Below are 18,509 nucleotides of genomic sequence, written 5' to 3'. Positions count from 1 at the left end.
TGTATTTTTGCATGTTATGGTGTACATAAATGCAATATGAATGCACAATATATCACAGAGAAGAAATAGGGGTAAAACAAAGTCAGTCAGAGAGTCGCTTTGTTATCGTATATATAGTTCAAGAGACCGGGAGTTGTTTCCTTCCAGTCCTTCTGTGTTGTTGATGCATTCCTAACATTTCAGAAATAGATCCTCTTGTTGTTGAGTTTGACAAGCATTGCCGTGCGTAGACGTTTGAGTGAATACCCTTCTGTTCCTGATCTCAGGTGACATCGCTGCTCCGGCGCGTCCTCCCGGAGGTCACGCCGGTGAGGCTCGCCAGCATCATCGGGGTGAAGGCCCTGCCGCCGGCCGACATCAGCGACATCATCCACTCCACGGAGAAGGGCGACTGGAACAAGCTGTGCATCCTGGACATGTTCCTGGGCTGCATCGCCAAAGCCCTCACCGTGCAGCTGAAAGCCAAAGGCACCACCATCTCCGGCACGGCCGGCATGGCCGCCGGCAAAGGGGTCACCACCGTCACGCTGCCCATGATCTTCAACTCCAGGTGACTGCCAGGCCCCGTCAAACCTTTGGAGATGTTTTAAAATGATGCAGTTTTCTCATGTCTTGTCCTTTTGCTATGATCTCAGTTACATCCGGAGGGGGGAGAGCCACTGGTGGATGAAAGGCTCCACTCCTCCTCAGATAGCAGAGATCATCATCAAGCTGGTTAAAGACATGGCAGCTGTAAGTTCTCCTCTTTCCTCTCACAGGCTGCTGTCTATCCATATAGATTGTTGTGGTTTGAGGTGTTACAAAAAAACTCAACTCTCTTTCTGGAAATTATGTACATCAAATGGGAACTATGTGTTTGAACCATAGTTCCTACATGAAACTGATCTAGTAATTTGTAATTGTATTTATGTCAAGAAAGGGACAATATAGATATTATTAAGATATTAATATTACACAACAAAGATGCATTATGCCAGGTTGTAGCTAATTGCTATTTTCCACCTGTAGTCCTTACAGGGCAGGTTGATGGAATAATAACCTGTACATTAGGATAGAAAGGAAAAGATAAATACAAAAACAAACAAAGCAAAACAACAATAGAAGAACCGAACGTCGAGTGAAGACATTTCTACAGCTAATATCTCACATCAAAACAATCTAGACTCTAAAAAGCAGGTGAAAGGTAAACATGTATTTTTGATTTGGGGGTGAACTGTCCCTTTAAATTAATCTTTGTCATAAATGTATGGTTTGTTTTTTTTAGGGCCACCTTTCAGACGGTTGGTCCAGAGTCACCAAAAACGCGATCGCCGAGACCATCATAGCCCTGACCAAAATGGAGGAGGAGCACCGCTCCCCCGTCCGCTGTATCGCCACCACCAGGGTACAAGCTCACGGCGTCATATACTTTTCAGCCTGTTTACTGACTGCTGGGTATTCATTGTTCATGTCGTGGTCTTGCAGCTCTGGCTGGCCTTGGCTTCCCTGTGCGTGCTGGATCAGGACCACGTGGACCGGCTGTCCTCCGGACGCTGGATGGGCAAAGACGGACAGCAGAAGCAGATGGTGAGAGTAGATAGAGGAAAAGGAGTTGCACTTTTGTAAAAGCACCCTGACAGCTTCTTTCAACTGATTCTCCTCCTCCTCCTCCTCCTCTTATCTGCAGCCCATGTGCGACAATCACGACGACGGCGAGACGGCGGCCATCATCCTCTGCAACATGTGTGGGAACCTCTGCACCGACTGCGACCGCTTCCTCCACCTGCACCGCCGCACGCGCTCTCACCAGAGACAGGTTGGTGTCGCCGCATGGCGTTCATCCATCAGCATCCATGCAGGAGGAGGAGTGTGATCTGTTGGGTCTTGTCTTCCAGGTGTTTAAGGAGGAGGAGGAGGCCATAAAGGTGGATCTCCACGAAGGCTGCGGGAGGACCAAGCTCTTCTGGCTCATGGCTCTGGCCGACTCAAAGACCATGAAGGCCATGGTGGAGTTCAGAGAGCACACAGGTAACCTAGCAACAGAGCTGCGACCACAGACGTCGCTGCACTTTTTTTTTTTTTTGCGAGAGAAGAAATTCAAGTTAAATTGTGTAACTACATTAACGGTAAAAGTGAACATGTTTGCAGGTAAACCGGCGTCCAGCAGCTCCGACGCCTGCCGCTTCTGTGGGACGAGGAACGGCACCGAGCTGTCGGCGGTGGGCAGCGTCTGCTCCGACCCGGACTGCCAGGTACTGAACGAGGAGACCCGATCCCTCACCTGGAAGGCTGGCTTAGTTCTCTTCTTTCATTTGTATTTTTATCCATTTTTTCACTGTTTGATGTGTTATTTTTATTTGATTCCTCCTGCTCTCATTTATTTAGCCTATTACTGAATAGGGGGGTTTATAAATAACCTACTATTATTATATATAGTATTATAACTAATATGATTTTCTGGTCAAAGGTCACTGTGACCTCACGTCTGTCTCACTTGTGATTTTGACACAAAGCCGAGCTGCTGTCCTCCAGAGAGGACAAGTACTGTGGTTCCTCCACTCACCCCTTCCTCTCCCGTTGTCTCCTCCAGGAGTACGCCAAGCTGGCCTGCAGTAAGACCCACCCCTGTGGACACCCCTGTGGGGGGGTGAAGAACGAGGAGGCCTGCCTGCCGTGTCTGCACGGCTGCGACAAGAACACCGGCTGTCTGAAGCAGGACGCGGACGACATGTGTATGATCTGCTTCACGGAGGCGCTCTCTGCTGCACCGGCCGTCCAGGTAGGTGTAGAAACCACCGTCAGGAGGAGGAGGAGAAGGAGGAGGAGGAGGAGGAGGAGGAGGAGAGGAGGAGGTCCACTTGGTCTCATCCTCATGGACTCTCTTGTTCTGTTCTCAGCTCGACTGCACTCACGTGTTCCACCTGCAGTGCACCCGCCGCGTCCTGGAGAACCGCTGGCTCGGACCCCGCATCACGTTTGGGTTCATGCTGTGTCCCATCTGCAAGGTAAGACGTCGCCCCGGCAACAGAGCAAACCCCCCCCCCCCCCCCCCCTGCACCTCAGAGTGGATTCTACCATGATGAACGTGTGTCTGTTTGTTCGCCTCCAGAACAAAATCAACCACTCGGTGATCAAGGACCTGCTGGACCCCATCAAGGAGCTGTACGAGGACGTGAGGAGGAAGGCTCTGATGAGGCTGGAGTACGAGGGTCTGCACAAGAGCGAGGCCATCACGACCCCGGGAGCTCGATTCCACAACGACCCCGCCGGCTTTGCCATGAACAGATATGCATACTATGTCTGCTACAAGTGCAAGAAGGTACTATTTAACCTGAAGTCTTTTTCATTTTATTATTTTAATGTGGTTTAGGGGTTGAAAAGTAATGGTTGTCCTTCCTTCCAGGCCTACTTCGGGGGAGAGGCTCGCTGCGATGCGGAGGCCGGACAGGGAGACGACTACGACCCCAGCGAGCTGATCTGTGGAGCGTGCTCAGACGTCTCCAGGGCTCAGGTGGGTCAACGACCACAGTCAATACCGATGGCAAATATTGAAGTAGAGACTTACATGCCTCATGTAACGCTGGAAATCAACTGGCCATTAGCTTAGCTTAGCACAAAGACTGGAAACGAAGGGAAACTGCTAGCCTGGCAAAACCTCTGAAGCTCACAAATGAATGCACTACTTTGTTTAAAGCATACAAAAAACAAAATGCTGTGGTTTTACGGGATATTATATATAATAATAACTTTATTTGTGTAGCAGCTTTAAAAACAAGAAGAAGAATAAAGGTGTTTGTCCCCAGAATGTGCGACTGCTTCTTTAAAATCCCTCTCCTCCTGATGTTTCCTGTTCAGATGTGCTCCAAGCACGGCACGGACTTCCTGGAGTATAAATGCCGGTACTGCTGCTCCGTGGCCGTCTTCTTCTGCTTCGGCACCACACACTTCTGCAACGCCTGCCACGACGACTTCCAGAGGATGACCAGCGTCCCCAAGGAGGAGCTGCCCCACTGTCCTGCAGGTGAGTCGGACCACACCGATCCAGGGGAATGTTTAGTTGTTCAGGGAAATACCAAGACGGGAAAGTGTCATCATCCTTTCTCTGCCTCAGGTCCCAAAGGCAAGCAGCTGGAGGGCACCGAGTGCCCGCTGCATGTGGTCCACCCGCCGACGGGGGAGGAGTTCGCTCTGGGCTGCGGCGTGTGCAGAAACGCCCACACCTTCTAAACGACACAAGACTCCTACTGAACAACCAGTTTGTCTACTGTGATACCCGGCTGCTGCCGAGGCTCGGCCGCGAAGCTCGGCTCCTGACATTGTCGAGTCTGGACGCTGGACCAGGTTTCTGCCCGACGCCGAGAGTCCTCAGGTCTGCTCTCTTACCAACATCAGTATCCGGGGCTCTGGCTCCTTCGGATTCAGAGTAACCTGAACGGGGAGGGGAGGGGGGAGGGCGGGGGTGACGATAGAATTTTAAAAAAAAGAAGAAAAAAAGAAAATATCCTGTGACGTGTTTGCATGCGGCCGTTGTATTCCCTCGGCTTCTATAGACGTCGCACACCTCCTGATCACTGAAGTGTAACAATACAAGATTAAACATTGAATAAGAAATAAATTTGCTTAAAAGGCAACTGTGGATCAGCGTGGGTTTTAAAAAAAAAAGAGAGAGAGCGAGAGAGAAGAAGAAAATAAAAAACAGGCCGTATTTCCAGCTTCCTAACTATAAATTTAAAATATTGTTGTATGTAAACTTTTTCGTAATCTTGTACAGTATTCTCCGCTGTCAAGTGCATCATGGGTTGACGGACAAATTAAAAAAAAAAAGAGGTGGATGAGACTGTTAAGAATAATTATGTTTGGGAGGAAAATAGTGTACGATTTATCTAATCTTGTATATAATGATACTATTCAAAATAGCTGTATTCCGAAGTTGCTACTCTTCTTCACTTCAGTTTTTGTTTGATATTCTGGGTTATGTTTTGAGCCAGAACTTTTAATGAAGTGCAATACTGGGTGTGCCTCCTATTTTGCAGCTGTTTAACCTATGGAATGTATGTCAATAAAGCCACTGTACATTTTTATACAGTAGACAGTCGTAATTCCCCCCCCCTCCCCTCGTCTAAATGTCAGATCTTTTCTGTTGTCTGGAAATGGAGAAGAAGAGGAAGAAGAAGGAGCCTGGTGCCTGCAGTGAATGGTGGTGGATGAAAATCCTTTCAAACTAAACAAAAAGTACCAAAATCCTACAGTAACAAAAAAAAAGAAAAACCTCAAAGGGAGACTGACAACAGCTGAGTGATTCCAGGGGTCCAGTCTTCACACCAAATTGTGCACCTGTAATGCTTTTCCCTTAGTAGGAGGCAAGGAGGGGGGGGAGGGGTATCCGGGGTCAGGGGAACAGAGTATGTGTGTGTGGGGGAGGGGGGAAGCTGCTATATATATATTATATATATATAATATATATATATATATAATATATTATATATATATATTATATATATATTAAAAAAAGGTTAATACTTGTGAATCTGCTCTGTAATATCTGTGGTGGATGGAGTTGAATGGTAATAAACCAGGTTCTCTGTTTCACAAAGTATACGGCGTGTCGTTAATGAGTGGTGACATTTACGGTGAGATTACCGTGATGCTGCTATATATGGCTGTAAATTTAACCGGGTCATGTGTATTATATATTATATTATATAATATAATATTTCATAATCCAAAACAACCTACCGATGGCCTCCAAAACCTGGTTCCGGGTTACGTTGCATGCCGATCTATAATTAATACATTAGTTTTGTTTGGTTTGTTTACCAAAATCTACATCGACTACAAGTAAGTAATTATTTTGAGAACGTTTCTTTTTTTCTGACTGGCAGAAATGGGTTTCCATACAATGCAATTCCTTATATCATCATAAAAGAATAAGGTTTGTGTAAATTATCAAGATATAAAAAATGTTGCAGGGTGTGTATTTACTGAAGAGGATAAGGGCTCCCCTTGCAGCGTTTTGATTGGCTGTTAAACACAGAAAACGGTAAAGCCCCGCGAAAATAAAACAAATTTCATTTTGAGCCTTACGTATAAATAATAATTCAATCAGGATTCCAAGAGAAAAAAAGTCAAAATGATGTCATTGAAAAAAATGTCACTTGGCCCAAATCGTCTTCCGTATTTTATTTGTGATAATCTAGAAATTTCGAGAAGAAAAAACGATCTATTTTCTGACTCTGGGGTGAGTCATCTCTCCCAACACTACCATCTTTACCAACAGCCATTTCGCATTGTGTTACCCATGATGCACCGCGGCCATCACAACAACAACTCTTCGCCATTTCAGATTCGGGAGGGGGGGCGAAGGAAGCAACTCCCGCGAAGGAATTAAGTGGACCGAGCCGAGGTTCGCGGGATCTGTCGGTGGAATCCGTTTCAAAGATCTTCTTCGTCGTCCAGCGGCTTCGTTTTTGTTCTCAAATGTTTGTGACTTGGTCTGCGCGGATGAGTTTTTCCAGCCCGGGTTGAAGTGTCAAGTGTCAGTCGTCGGATCTTTTTTTTTACGTGCTAACAGCTAGTTAGGCTAGCTGGCTGTAAACAAGGTAGGAAGGGGGGCGGACAAGCGGGCTATTATTAGCAGGTAAATAACCCGCTGTTCAGTAAGAAGTGGGTATTTTTAGTAGTAATTACGTAGTGTTTATTATCAGGGGCATATATATACATTTAGATGCCGTTATCGACAACGAATGTGCTTAAAACGGCGAGAACTACAAGCCGTTATACCGTTAGCTTCCAGCTAGGCTGTCAGTGTCGGTTCACGTCGGCAGTTTCTTCTTGTTTTTTGTTGTTTTTGTTTTGTTTAATTAAAACCCCACGTAGTCACACTGTATAGGTGAGTTGTCCCGTCAGCTGCGTGTCTTAATGACGTCGATATACTGACGGCTAACGCCACCTGGTTAAGTTCGGCCTTCGGCTAATGTAGCTTAACGTTATGTTGTAAACAGACGCGTCACTTCACACGTCATTCAGATATAACTCTGCTTCGTACAGTAAACATCACTTATTATGACTTTTCATAAATGGACATGCAGCTAAACGTGTCATGCACGTGATTTAGTAATCATTAGGAAGCACGTATATTTAATTAGTATTATTATGGCAATAATAGGTGATGTTGGGACTTTGAAAATGTGTTAACGCTGAAAATCATATTCTAGTCCTGCTCAATGTGTGAAGTGTCCTGAGATAACCTCGGTTGTGATAGGACATTATAAATACAATTTAATTAATATGAACTTATATCAACTGTTATGCTAAGTAACAATCAGAGGGATATTTAACCTCCTTTTTAAATATGATATAGATGCTGTTCAGATAAATGCTGTCAGGCATTAAAACATCATAGCTGTTCATGTAACAACAATAATGTAATTGCTTTAGGTTGATATGTGAATCTAAGGTGTAATAACTTTAAGAGTGTCAGATTTAATGAGTTTTGGATCAATCAAGGAATTAGAATTGTAGAAAGTGATAAAATATTGTTTGTAAATGCAAAGTTATCCAAGTTGCACATGTTTTATTGACATTATTGCTGTGTAGTAGTTAAATGTTTCTGCTGGACTTTAACGAGCTTGTCATCCTTATTTTTCTCCAGGATGAAGCGGATTAAAGGAGGAGAGGAGGACGGCAACAGCTCCCCCAGCGAGAGCCCGCCGGAGGCCTCCAAGAAGGTGCGGAAACAGACGTGTGAGGAGTCCGAGACGGAGGTGGCGGCGGCGGTGGAAGAGGACGACGAGTCACCGGACAGCAACTGGGCACGACTGCCTCAGGAGCTCCTGCTGCACCTCTTCCAGTACCTTCCGCTGCTGGATCGAGCCTACGCCTCTCAGGTGTGCCGCAGGTGGAACCAGGCTTTCCATATGCCCGAGCTGTGGCGGTGCTTCGAGTTCGAGCTGAACCAGCCGGCCAGCTCGTACCTGAAAGCCACGCATCCGGACCTCATCAAGCAGATCATCAAGAGGCACTCCAACCACCTGCAGTACGTCAGCTTCAAGGTAAGGCGGGGGAAGCTGCTGGCCTCCTGATTCTGGGCTCAAAGCTGCTCAAAGTGTCACTATGTAGACAGTAGAACATGAGTCAGTTAATCTGTGAAAGAATCCGGTTCCTCTGCCTCCTTTAAGTCTCCTGACGGCATTTGCAAGATTCCACCTTGTCCTAAAGAAAACAAGCATTTGGAGATGGAGGAACCTGATATTTCACACATTATCTGTCCATGAACTACTGTCAGGAAGTTGTTTTTATCACAGCTACCAACTACAGCTTTAAATGTCTACAGTTTTTTGGGACCGTCTGTTTTAAAATGTTGATTTTACGTTTCCGAAGTGACATTTCATGTTTCTTCTTACTCTCCAGGTGGACAGTAGTACAGAGTCTGCAGAAGCAGCATGTGACATCCTGTCACAGTTGGTGAATTGCTCTCTGAAGACCTTGGGACTCATTTCTACAGCCAGGCCCAGTTTCATGGAGGTCCAAAAGGTACGATTAGCACGAACACCAGGCTTCTGGCTCAGATTTACAAGGCATACGAATGTGTGTTCTACGTGATGACATCTATGATAGAACAGAGAAAAGAAGATCTCCATATCTGAGGGACTGAAAACAGCATTTTCTGACATTTCTTTATGAAAAATGACTTTTGATGATGAACAGATGATGAAAATAGTTGGTGATTATATTTCTGTGGATCTGTTAGTGGAATTAGTTTTCCTTTCATTTGTGGTCCTTCTGTAAAAAGCTGTCTCCAAACATCATGTTGGTTGTTTAGAGGACAAGAACATCTCATTTAATGTGATGAACAAGTGACATAATAAGTAGACTGAATACTGACCATTGGATTGATACAAATATGGAGTTTACCACAGCTGGAAGGGGCTGGAAAAGCATGGAAATGCACCTTGAAGTGCTTGAAAAGTGCTTAAATTTGACTTTGGAGGAGGTGGAGGAGCCCTGGAATGAACTCTTGTCATTATGGTTAACTCTTTCAGTCCATCGTACATTGCTGAGGCCTTCATGCTCATGGTGGTGTCCTTAAAGCTGGCAGTGAGCCTGATAGTAGCTTGATAGGATAGTTTTTGCATTCTCTTCTTAGCTGAGTTGACGGGACTGAAAAGCAGAGTCTGTTCTCGTGCGTGGCCCGAGGGCGACGATGTTGTTATTTCCAAGGCCTCCAAGGACACAGGATTTTATTTTAGAAGTTTTATTTAGTCTCTTCTTGGTGCACTTTGAGATTCGTTCTGTGACCTTTGGAAAACCAGAGAAAAGCAAAGTCAATTTCCTGCATTCTGGTCACATTTTATGAATCAATTTATTGTGGAAAAGCAGGAATATTCTTGCACAAATGCCTGAGCTATTGGAAAAAGAAAACCTTGAAATGTGCATAATTCAGGAAATAGTCAATCTAAAACATGAATTGCTTAGTTTATTTTTATTATTTTATTCTTACAAACTGAGGTGTGGAACACTAAAGGGCTGTTACTGTTACAATGGCAGTGGTTTGACATTCATAGAGGTTTTCATGTTTTGTTACCTGGGCGGCCTGCACAAGTAAAGCCTCTGTGTGGGGAAACGCTTGGTTTACACGGGCGCCGGAAAGCATGCGGGCTTCGCCTCCCTGAAAATAGTGGGTGAATTCTAATTAATTCTAATTGTGGGTCCTTTCACAGTCTCACTTCATCTCGGCTCTGACCGTGGTGTTCGTCAACTCCAAGTCGCTGTCTTCGCTGAAGATCGACGACACGCCGGTGGACGACCCGTCCCTGAAGGTGCTGGTGGCCAACAACAGCGACACCCTGAAGCTGCTGAAGATGAGCAGCTGCCCTCACGTCTCCCCAGCAGGTACACGGACGCTTTGTGTTTTGACTGTGCTTGTTTGGCAAAGCCAAAATCATTTCAAGCCAAGCCCGTGTTGCACTTTCAGTCATATGTTTTTGATGTCCTTCATCACGAGGCTACAAGTGTTTTCAGTCTGGTGGTTTATTCAGAGTCTGTAATTTCCTCGACTGCCTCGTACGGTCGTTCAGATTTGATGCGGTGAGCTGGAGGACGTCACATGATGCATCATGAATGAACTGTATCCTGTTTCTGCCTCTTTTCCTGGAACCGTTTTAATTATTAGCTTTTATAATCACAGCTGATTCGACGGGAACTTGCCTGGCAAATATAGTGTAGCTTTTGTGTTGCTGAGGACCAGTGTTTTTTAAAGGGCTGTATGTCTCCCTGTGTGGAGGAGCCTGGGATCATTGTTTTATGTGTGAGGCAACATCAGGCTCATACGAATGTATATAAGAGCCGTCATGGGTTAATAAACAAACTGAAGGAGCTGCGAAGAGAAACGTGAGATTAATAGTGGAGAGTAAAACCGTGGTTCTGAGAAGTTTGCGTTTAAGGAATGACAGCGTCTTTGTTTTGAGCTGGATGGACCTCATCACACCACAGACGCCACAGTTCACGGCTGCTGTAATGTGAGCCGCCGGGTGCTAAATGCATTATATTGTGGTGGACTTTCCATCCATCCACATCCTCCTATCCGGGTCGCCCAATCTGAGGTTCAACACAAGCAGTTCTATGTTCTCTGCCTTTTCTGCATCGCTTCCCTTCACTCTGACAGTCACAGTTGGGTACCGTGAAAGCATCAGTGTAACTATGGCAACGCGTTGTTGGGAGTAACGTCTTCAGATGTTCTACTTTCCTGTTGCTTCTACAACATGAGTATTTATTTATGCTCTTGAGAGAACACAGAAAGACCACGAAAGAAACCTTGTTATGTATCTTTCAGGACCTTACCATAATGACACTAGTTTGAGTGCAACGACATTCAGATGGCTGGAGACTATGACTTTTTTCTCATAACCGTATGACTTTAATCTCAGAAAATAGGAATATATCTCTGAATATTACCCACATACCCTAACTGTAATTTTAAATTGTTTTTTTAATTGACCTACAATAACCTAATATGTGGTCACAGGCTTGTCTTCAACATTAATTTCCCAGATATGTATACGTCATGATGAGCTGAGTTTAAACATGAATCCCTCCGTGTTTGCAGGGATCCTGTGTGTGGCCGACCAGTGTCACGGCCTGAGGGAGCTGGCGTTGAACTACCACCTCTTGAGCGACGAACTCCTGCTGGCCCTCAGCTCGGAGAAACACGTCCACCTGGAACATTTGCGCATCGACGTGGTGAGTGAGAACCCCGGCCAGCACTTCCACACCATCAAGAAGAGCAGCTGGGACGCCATGGTGCGGCACTCGCCCAAATTCAACCTGGTCATGTACTTCTTCCTCTACGAGGACGAGTTCGGCCCCTTCTTCAACGAGGGGACCCCCGTCACGCACCTCTACTTCGGCCGCTCCGTCAGCAAGGAGGTCTTGGGCCGCGTCGGCCTCCACTGCCCCCGTCTGGTGGAGTTGGTGGTGTGCGCCAACGGCCTGCGCCCTCTGGACGAGGAGCTGATCCGCATCGCCAAGCACTGCACCCAGCTGTCCGCCATCGGCCTGGGCGAGTGCGAGGTCTCCTGCAGCGCGTTCGTGGAGTTCGTCAAGATGTGCGGCCGGCGGCTCTCCCAGCTGTCCATCATGGAGGAGGTGCTGATTCCAGACCACAAGTACACCCTGGATGAGATCCACTGGGAGGTCTCGAAGCACCTGGGCCGGGTCTGGTTCCCAGACGTGATGCCCACCTGGTAGAGCGAGTTGGAGTGCAGCGTGTCTGGTGTGTGGCGTGGAACGTTCATGGCCTCCCAAAAGCCTTTAAACACTCGCTGATGCAGCGCAGGAATCGAACGTGGCACCCGGTCGCCACGCAGCGTCATCATGTCATGCAAACACAAAAAATCTCTGCCTGGTAGCTTCAAAATCGACTGTGGAATCCTGCTTTGCCTAATCTGGAGACAGAACTCACCGGGCCGGCTTCTTCGCGCTAAACAATCAGCACCGGACCAGCGTAGATGGAAAAAAACAGGTTTTTATAACTGCAAATTAAGTTATACGGACATGAACGCCTCGTTATGATAGTGTGTGTGTGTGTGTGAGTGTGTGAGAGTGTGTGTGTGTGTGTGTGTGAGAGTGTGTGTGTGTGTGTGTGTGAGTGTGTGTGTGTGTGTGTGTGTTGTGGAGTAATTTGGGGAGATTAGGTGCACAGTTGCATGTCGTTACAATACCACTTGGCCTACTTAAATCCAGTCTGAGATAGCAGTAAAATACGGCATTAGAGGTTTCCAAATGGCTGCCATGTTATTTGTACATAGCATGTGACCGAGGCTGTTTGGCGTAGTTGAGGAGGCGACACTTAATTTAATTTAGCAGAAGAGCGACTGGGTGCCACACCTCCGTTTTAAACCAATTTAATCCTAACGAGCAGCGGTAATGTGGAGGACAGCTGGCTTTTTCTCAGAGTTTAAACTGAGAGGAAGGAAGGTGTGTGTACATAAGGCTATCTTTGTGACGTGAAGGTTCAAGTCATGGGCAGGTTTGACTTTTCCTTCAGTCGCCTTGATGAATTAATTTAGTTTTTAAAGGTTTTATGTACAGACGTAGATTTCCTTAAGCACCTTATGTGAAAAACCAAATGATGGTCTAAAAGTGATGCCCGAATGAAAGCAAGGAAACAATCTTCATAAATGCTCTAATTTGTATGAGTTGGACCTGATTATTTGCGCTGCACCGGGTTCTGTTTATCAGATACCCTGGGGCATGATGTTGAAAGTGTCGAAGCTATAATTATTAATAAAAAACAGAGAAATATTTCTATGTAAATAATAGATTAGTGCACAGAACTGTCTGAATCCTACGACGCGTGTGAGGGCCATTGTAGGTAAAAATAATTTAACGTAGACGGGGGAGAGATTAAAGTCGTACATTCACGAGAAAGAAGATATTTTCTGAGATTAAAGTGGTAAATTTAGGAGAAAAAAAGTCACAAAAAATCTCAAATATATGAGAAAACAGATATTTGAGAGAAAAACGTGAAAAAACTAAAAAATGTATGTGATTATAAAGTCATACATTTGTGAGAAAGATCATCAAAATATACTTTGCAATTGGATTTAGCCATTAAGGAAATACTGGTGATTTTTACTGGTGACTTTGAAGAGACGTTAAAGTTTTGTTTTTCTTGGAAATGACCACTTAAATCTAAAAAAACGTCTTTTTCTCAGACATGTGCAACTTTTATATGGAAAATTCAGAAAATAAAACATCCAGATGGCCCTCAGACGGCGTGGTAGAATCCAGATGTAGAAACGGGGTGAGATCGCTCCGTGATGAAGGCTCGTCTGCAGCTGTTTGCCCCCCTTTGTGTCTCTCAGGTGCATTGAGTGAGTTATATTCCCTAAAATAGGTTTCATGTGTATCTTCTGCTAATTGTCCAAGCTCTACGCCGTGTGGTGAATGTCTGCCCTCCTGTTCGCCCACGTTCGTCCGTGTCGTCGCCACATCGTGAAGCAGGAAACAACGAGCAGATTCACTCGTCATCACAACACAACGTCTCCGCCGCTAGCGCTCCCGTCCAAAAACACAAACACCCATTCCTTCAGTCTAGAGAGATTTGGCAAGTCAGATGAGTGAAACAAACGTGTTTTTCCTTTAAGAAGGAAGTCGAATGCATCTGTATATAAAACGCTGTGTGTTTGATTATGAATAGAAATGTACCGATTTCTTTATTTCGGCTCGTGTCTTTTATAAAACGTCATTTTCCTAGATGGATCTTTTTCATACCAACATCACTAGACAAGATGAGCTGTGTAATTTATTGACATGGATAACTGCTTTTTGTAAATTACTTTCTTTTTTTTTCAGTTAAACAAAAGAAGCAATCGTTATAACCAGCAGGCAGACAAGCAGCACTTCCTCCTCTCGTCACTACGACTTTGTTGCCATGGCAACAAGCTTTTTAAAATGATCTTACACGACACGCTTAACAAGTTTGCTTGTTTACTCAGGTTCATGAAAAATAAAATCTGCAGAAACCGTTAAGTCACCCGAATAATGACGAAATTAAAAGTGTCGTTAAGAGAATTTGACAAATGTGTATTTTCATAAAGAAAGAAAGTAATCGTAGAGGACAAATCTGCTCGTCGGTCGATGCAGAAAACCCAGACTTTAGTTTTTTCTGTCGCGCTTCGTTCCTTCTGTCGTATCAGACGTTTCGTAGACTCAAACCCAGACTCCTGTTGCAGGAAGTCGATACGTTTTATCGGTTTTAACTCCGTCTATATTAGCGCTGGTCTCGTTATCGCCGACGCTACAGCAACATATCGCCACGCTGCTTTTTCATGATTTTAAAACAGCCGCTCTCAACTCACGGTTTCAATTTAACAACTTTTCCTGTCGTCTGAATTGACTTGTATCGTAAAATTACAGTTGAATGATTTAAATACAACAATACGTTTTCTTTTTTTAGGAGAAAACTGGTGATGACGTTGCTGTCCTTGTTAGTTTTGCTTCTGTACAGCAAATGCTTGGTCTACTTTGCTTAACTGGTCACCTGTTTGAAATTAAAAATGACTGTTTTGGACATGTGATCTTATACCGGTAATAAAAACTTGTGAATGTACTCTTTATTTCAATCTCATTTTATTATTTCTTTTCCACGCTGCAATCATTACAATGAGTTAAATACAACAAACACTTGGCAAGATGAGGGCAGTTAATTGGGAAAAATATGTATTATTTATACACATAATAGTTAACCTGCACAAATCTGAATTAAATACTGCTTAAATATTAAAAGGCATCAAATACAGTTGGTGGAAAAGCACCTTGTGATACTTTGTGTTCATCAAACATCTCTGCAGGGAAATGTGCGTAAAATTTAAATTAATAACCTGAAACTGCGACAGTGAGTAGTTATATTTAATTAAATAAAAGAAAAATACAGATAATATATTTTTAATTTCTTGTCTCACACACAAAGAATCACTTTGTACAGCTTTCCTTTGACAGATAAAAACTGGTACTTTTAATTGGTGGCTCTGGAGCTTTTGATCACGTGGCCTAATCTTCATCAGTTGATGGAGACGTTCAAGTGTACCATGTTTTTCTGAGCATTCAAAGTTCAAGGGAAGAAGACTGCAAGCCAGAAAACGGATGTAAACAATGCAAAAAAAAACAACCTATTTTGATAATCGTAATTATTCAAGGAAGACAGTCTGGTTTCAAATTAATAAAAAAGTTTTGCTGATTTTCTGTTTATTATTTATCGGGTGTTTGACGTTAAGGCAAAGGCACCTCTTCGTACGTGATCCTCACATACGGCGGCTTCATGGGCAGAAGCCAGTACTCAAAGTTGTAGTAGAAGTAGAAGCTCTTGTCCAACACCACCTTCTTGTACGCCTCCAGCAGGCTGACGGCAAAGTCCACAAACGACTGGTGCGGTCTGAACGTGTGGTAGAATTTGCGGATGTCTGTCGCCAGGTTCTTCAGGGCGGGCTGCCCGAATATGGCGCTGTCGTTGCCGAGGTAACGGGGCTCGCCGCTGTACAGGTAGATCTTGGTGTAGTTGGTCCGAGACCTGCTGGACAGTTTGGCTCCCAGCTCCGTCAGTTTGCGGTACGTCCGGTGGACGAACTGGGAGCAGTCGTAGGACTCGAACCACACCGTGGCGTTGGGGCCGGGGTCAGAGTGGGCGGTCCACGTCTCGTAGTAGATCCCGGTCTCGTTGTCGTCCTGGACCCACCGGGCCATGTCGTTGAACTGGCTCCCTGGACGGAGAGAGAAAACGGTTTTATTATCAGAAACGTCCACCAGAGGGAGAATGGTAATCATCACACTACCGAGCATTATTACAAGTTAAACCATCCAGATCTGTCAGTTTACCAATTTATTTCTGAGTCAAGGGAGGTGTTCCCACCTCCAAAAAATTATTATTTTAATTCTAAAATGCAAAACATTCATTAAAGCTGTACGACCGTTTTCCCACACGAGAAAGGAGGATCACTCAGATATAAAAGCACATCGTCCGCATACAAAGAAATACAATTTTTGTGGCTGAATATAGATATAGAAAAGAAAATATAGAAAAGAATATACTTTTTTTTAAAAGGCAGATTATTTCTAATATTAGCAGTCATTAAACGGCCAGAAACTATCTGGACTAATATAAAAATTACATTCTTATTTTCAATAAATCCCATTAAAAGAGAATGTGTTCGGGTAGTGAGGTCACTAAAAATGTAAAAAATTATATTGTTTAAAAAACGTCAGACAGGAATAAATGGGGACTATTTTCAGCTGTGAGTTTTTACAGCACCAGTTAATAATAATAATAAATAATAATAATAACATTGTATTTGTAGTGCACTTTTCATCCAGTGAATCTCAGAGTGCTTACATAAAATAAGAAATAAATAAGCATAAAAACATCATATCACACGTTTTGTGGGACTGACTCAAAACAAATAGTAAAATAATAAAGACAAATGTCTCCAAGAGCAAATGTGTCGTTCATACATGCAACTTTAGGACTATTTGTGAATGTCAGAGCACGACTTCACAAGCTCACCGTCACACTTAATTTGTTCTTCTGACCCCTGTGAGCAAATAGAAGTGAAGTCTCACCCGTCAGCTCTCCGATCTTCTCCAAGGTGCCGTTCTGCGACCAGTGCAGGTCGTCGATGCCGGGGAAGAAGCAGGCGGCGCCCTGGTTGCACCAGAACGGGGCGTCCTCGTCGGGCCGCAGGTGGGGGAAGGTGCAGTTGCCCAGCTGGAACAGCTCGTACCACTCCATGGTGTAGTTGGCCCCCGAGTCCGCACTGCTGAAGCCGACGGCGTCGTGCATGATGTGCTGCCAAGAAACAACACATTTCACTTCCAGTGGTTGTCACCGACTAAATCAGCCTTTTATCAGCTTTATTAAGAGTTTATGTAATTAAACTCAATTCAATTTAAATCTGTTTTTAGTGACTCATTTTATTTTTAACTTTTAGCCACACATTTTTATTAGATTTTCAAGTTCAATTAATCACTCGTGACAAGAGTAAAATATTTTACTTTTACTGTTAAATTTGTTGTGTTGCTTTTATTTATGTTTCATTCATGTTTTGGAAGTTGTCAACAAATAATGTTAATTATTATTATTAACATTAATTATTGTTTCTAATTATGTTATGAAGAACAAAAGGTAGGTGTGAGATATTTTATTCTGAATGTATAACATCTTTGTAAATGTCAGCAACTTACAAATTTCCCCAACAAATCTCCGTACTTGAACTCCCACACGGGGGTCTGCAGCCGGTAGACGGAGATGACGTCACTGTCTCTCATGTCGGGAACGCGCCCGTCCCGGTCTCCGGTGGGACAGAACGGGAAGAGAGCTTCGCAGTAGGAGTCCGCGGCCGGCCGCCGATCAAACCGCCTGTTGATTATTGATTATTGATGCGTTAGTATGGACGTCCCTTAATGTAGTAGCTGTAAAGCGTGGGGCTAGATTATATACTATTAAATATTCATTTATATGCTGGATAGCTTATATACTTTTATATATATAGGCTTTGTATATTATATAGACATTATGATTAATGATCATATTAATTAAGATTATTTCATTGTTTTTCATTAGATGTCTAATCTATGAAGCAATAATAATATTGTTTTGTTAAGAAAATGTAAAGTGATTCCAGGTTGTTTTACTGCCATGTTTAGAGGTTTAAGCATACTTTGATGATTATCGGGATAATATCCTGAATTATTTTCCCAGGACAATCGTGATTTGAAGTTTTCATATCGTCCCATCGGGGATCGATCAATATATTATTGATATAATAATATAAATTGTTTCTGAATCATGAAACTAGTAACTGTAAAGCTGTCAAATAACTGTAAAGTATGAAGTAGGAATGTGGAGGGAAAAAAGTAGCAGAAAGTTGGAAAACTCAATAGTTTCAATACGTGTTGTAAAGTCCAAAGTTTCCAAAGTCACGTGAACGCACCAGCCGTAACTCGGTAAAACTGACTTCAGATCAGCTAAAAAGTCAACTTTTTACACCGATTCGTGAACAAATTTAAGACTCGGTCGGTGGTGACGTTTACTGGCTTGTTGTCTGTCGGTCACGCGCCCGAGCAGGAGGAGCGCGAGGCGGGAAGGAGCCGTCTGCCTACCTGTAGGGAACGGGCCACCGCTGCTGCCCGCCGGTCCTCACCGGAGCGACGACGCCGAGCAACGGGAGCAGCAACGGGAGCAGCGCGAGACACACAGCGGCCTCCGCGTGCGTCCTCATGGTGGAGCCGCGAAAAAACTAAATCCAAACAAAAAGAAGAAGTTCCGGAGAAGACGTCCCCATGATCCTCTCCCCTCTGAAGGCACTTCCTTATTAACGGTCACGTGGTTTTGTTGATACGAAATCACATGACGGGAGTTATCGGTGAAAGTAATGTGCAAATAAGTTTCCATATAAATACACACCGGTATATAAAGAAACACAATCAACGATTAATATTCAAATATGTTTTTATCTGCATTTTTTATTGATCTGTTG

General features: G+C 44.1%; 3 protein-coding genes across 6 annotated transcripts in view; 2 read left to right on the top strand and 1 right to left on the bottom strand.

The window, feature by feature from the left end:
- mycbp2 (MYC binding protein 2) overlaps nucleotides 1-5,060 on the top strand; it is a 48,925-nt gene extending 43,865 nt beyond the window's left edge. For all 3 annotated transcript variants that reach the window (XM_084023010.1, XM_084023011.1, XM_084023009.1), the window contains 13 exons: nucleotides 267-550; nucleotides 636-732; nucleotides 1,265-1,384; nucleotides 1,465-1,566; nucleotides 1,667-1,795; nucleotides 1,875-2,007; nucleotides 2,128-2,231; nucleotides 2,570-2,758; nucleotides 2,877-2,984; nucleotides 3,089-3,298; nucleotides 3,383-3,490; nucleotides 3,835-4,000; nucleotides 4,091-5,060. In XM_084023010.1, the coding sequence (XP_083879136.1) occupies nucleotides 267-550; nucleotides 636-732; nucleotides 1,265-1,384; nucleotides 1,465-1,566; nucleotides 1,667-1,795; nucleotides 1,875-2,007; nucleotides 2,128-2,231; nucleotides 2,570-2,758; nucleotides 2,877-2,984; nucleotides 3,089-3,298; nucleotides 3,383-3,490; nucleotides 3,835-4,000; nucleotides 4,091-4,206 (1,866 nt within the window). In that variant the 3' untranslated portion in view covers nucleotides 4,207-5,060. The remainder of the gene's footprint in view (nucleotides 1-266; nucleotides 551-635; nucleotides 733-1,264; nucleotides 1,385-1,464; nucleotides 1,567-1,666; nucleotides 1,796-1,874; nucleotides 2,008-2,127; nucleotides 2,232-2,569; nucleotides 2,759-2,876; nucleotides 2,985-3,088; nucleotides 3,299-3,382; nucleotides 3,491-3,834; nucleotides 4,001-4,090) is intronic.
- A 1,254-nt stretch (nucleotides 5,061-6,314) lies between these two features.
- On the top strand, nucleotides 6,315-14,590 carry fbxl3a (F-box and leucine-rich repeat protein 3a). Of its 2 annotated transcripts, XR_014598080.1 has the most exons (6): nucleotides 6,315-6,578; nucleotides 7,631-8,030; nucleotides 8,389-8,511; nucleotides 9,699-9,870; nucleotides 11,084-12,041; nucleotides 12,102-14,590. XR_014598080.1 is itself a non-coding variant. In XM_084022984.1 (5 exons), exons 2-5 carry the CDS (start codon nucleotides 7,632-7,634, stop codon nucleotides 11,722-11,724), a joined length of 1,335 nt encoding a protein of 444 aa, XP_083879110.1. In that variant the 5' UTR covers nucleotides 6,315-6,578; nucleotide 7,631; the 3' UTR covers nucleotides 11,725-14,590. The 2 variants fall into 2 exon arrangements, 1 of the variants encoding a protein (XP_083879110.1); XM_084022984.1 differs by having other exon boundaries at nucleotides 11,084-14,590.
- cln5 (CLN5 lysosomal BMP synthase) lies at nucleotides 12,927-18,337 on the bottom strand. Its single transcript, XM_084022996.1, has 4 exons — nucleotides 18,133-18,337; nucleotides 17,215-17,389; nucleotides 16,594-16,819; nucleotides 12,927-15,737 (listed from the first exon to the last, which is right to left on the bottom strand). The coding sequence occupies exons 1-4, from the start codon at nucleotides 18,249-18,251 to the stop codon at nucleotides 15,250-15,252; spliced, it is 1,008 nt and encodes a 335-aa protein (XP_083879122.1). The 5' UTR covers nucleotides 18,252-18,337; the 3' UTR covers nucleotides 12,927-15,249.
- Nucleotides 18,338-18,509: the final 172 nt, after the last annotated feature.

Source organism: Eutrigla gurnardus (genome assembly GCF_963514095.1).
Source record: "Eutrigla gurnardus genome assembly, chromosome: 12".
Classification (NCBI taxonomy): domain Eukaryota; kingdom Metazoa; phylum Chordata; class Actinopteri; order Perciformes; family Triglidae; genus Eutrigla; species Eutrigla gurnardus.
The sequence above is the reverse complement of the archived record's forward strand: the minus strand, read 5'-3'. Positions and strand labels throughout refer to the sequence as shown.

Excerpts from the sequence above, each read along its gene's own strand:
- fbxl3a (XM_084022984.1), top strand. The coding sequence starts at position 7,632 with ATGAAGCGGATTAAAGGAGGAGAGGAGGACGGCAACAGCTCCCCCAGC. Across the intron at positions 8,512-9,698 it reads GTTTCATGGAGGTCCAAAAG|TCTCACTTCATCTCGGCTCT; the intron begins GTACGATTAGCA and ends GTCCTTTCACAG. Across the intron at positions 9,871-11,083 it reads CCCTCACGTCTCCCCAGCAG|GGATCCTGTGTGTGGCCGAC; the intron begins GTACACGGACGC and ends CCGTGTTTGCAG.
- cln5 (XM_084022996.1), bottom strand. The coding sequence starts at position 18,251 with ATGAGGACGCACGCGGAGGCCGCTGTGTGTCTCGCGCTGCTCCCGTTG. Across the intron at positions 17,390-18,132 it reads CGGTGGCCCGTTCCCTACAG|GCGGTTTGATCGGCGGCCGG; the intron begins GTAGGCAGACGG and ends AATAATCAACAG. Across the intron at positions 15,738-16,593 it reads GAAGATCGGAGAGCTGACGG|GGAGCCAGTTCAACGACATG; the intron begins GTGAGACTTCAC and ends CTCTCCGTCCAG.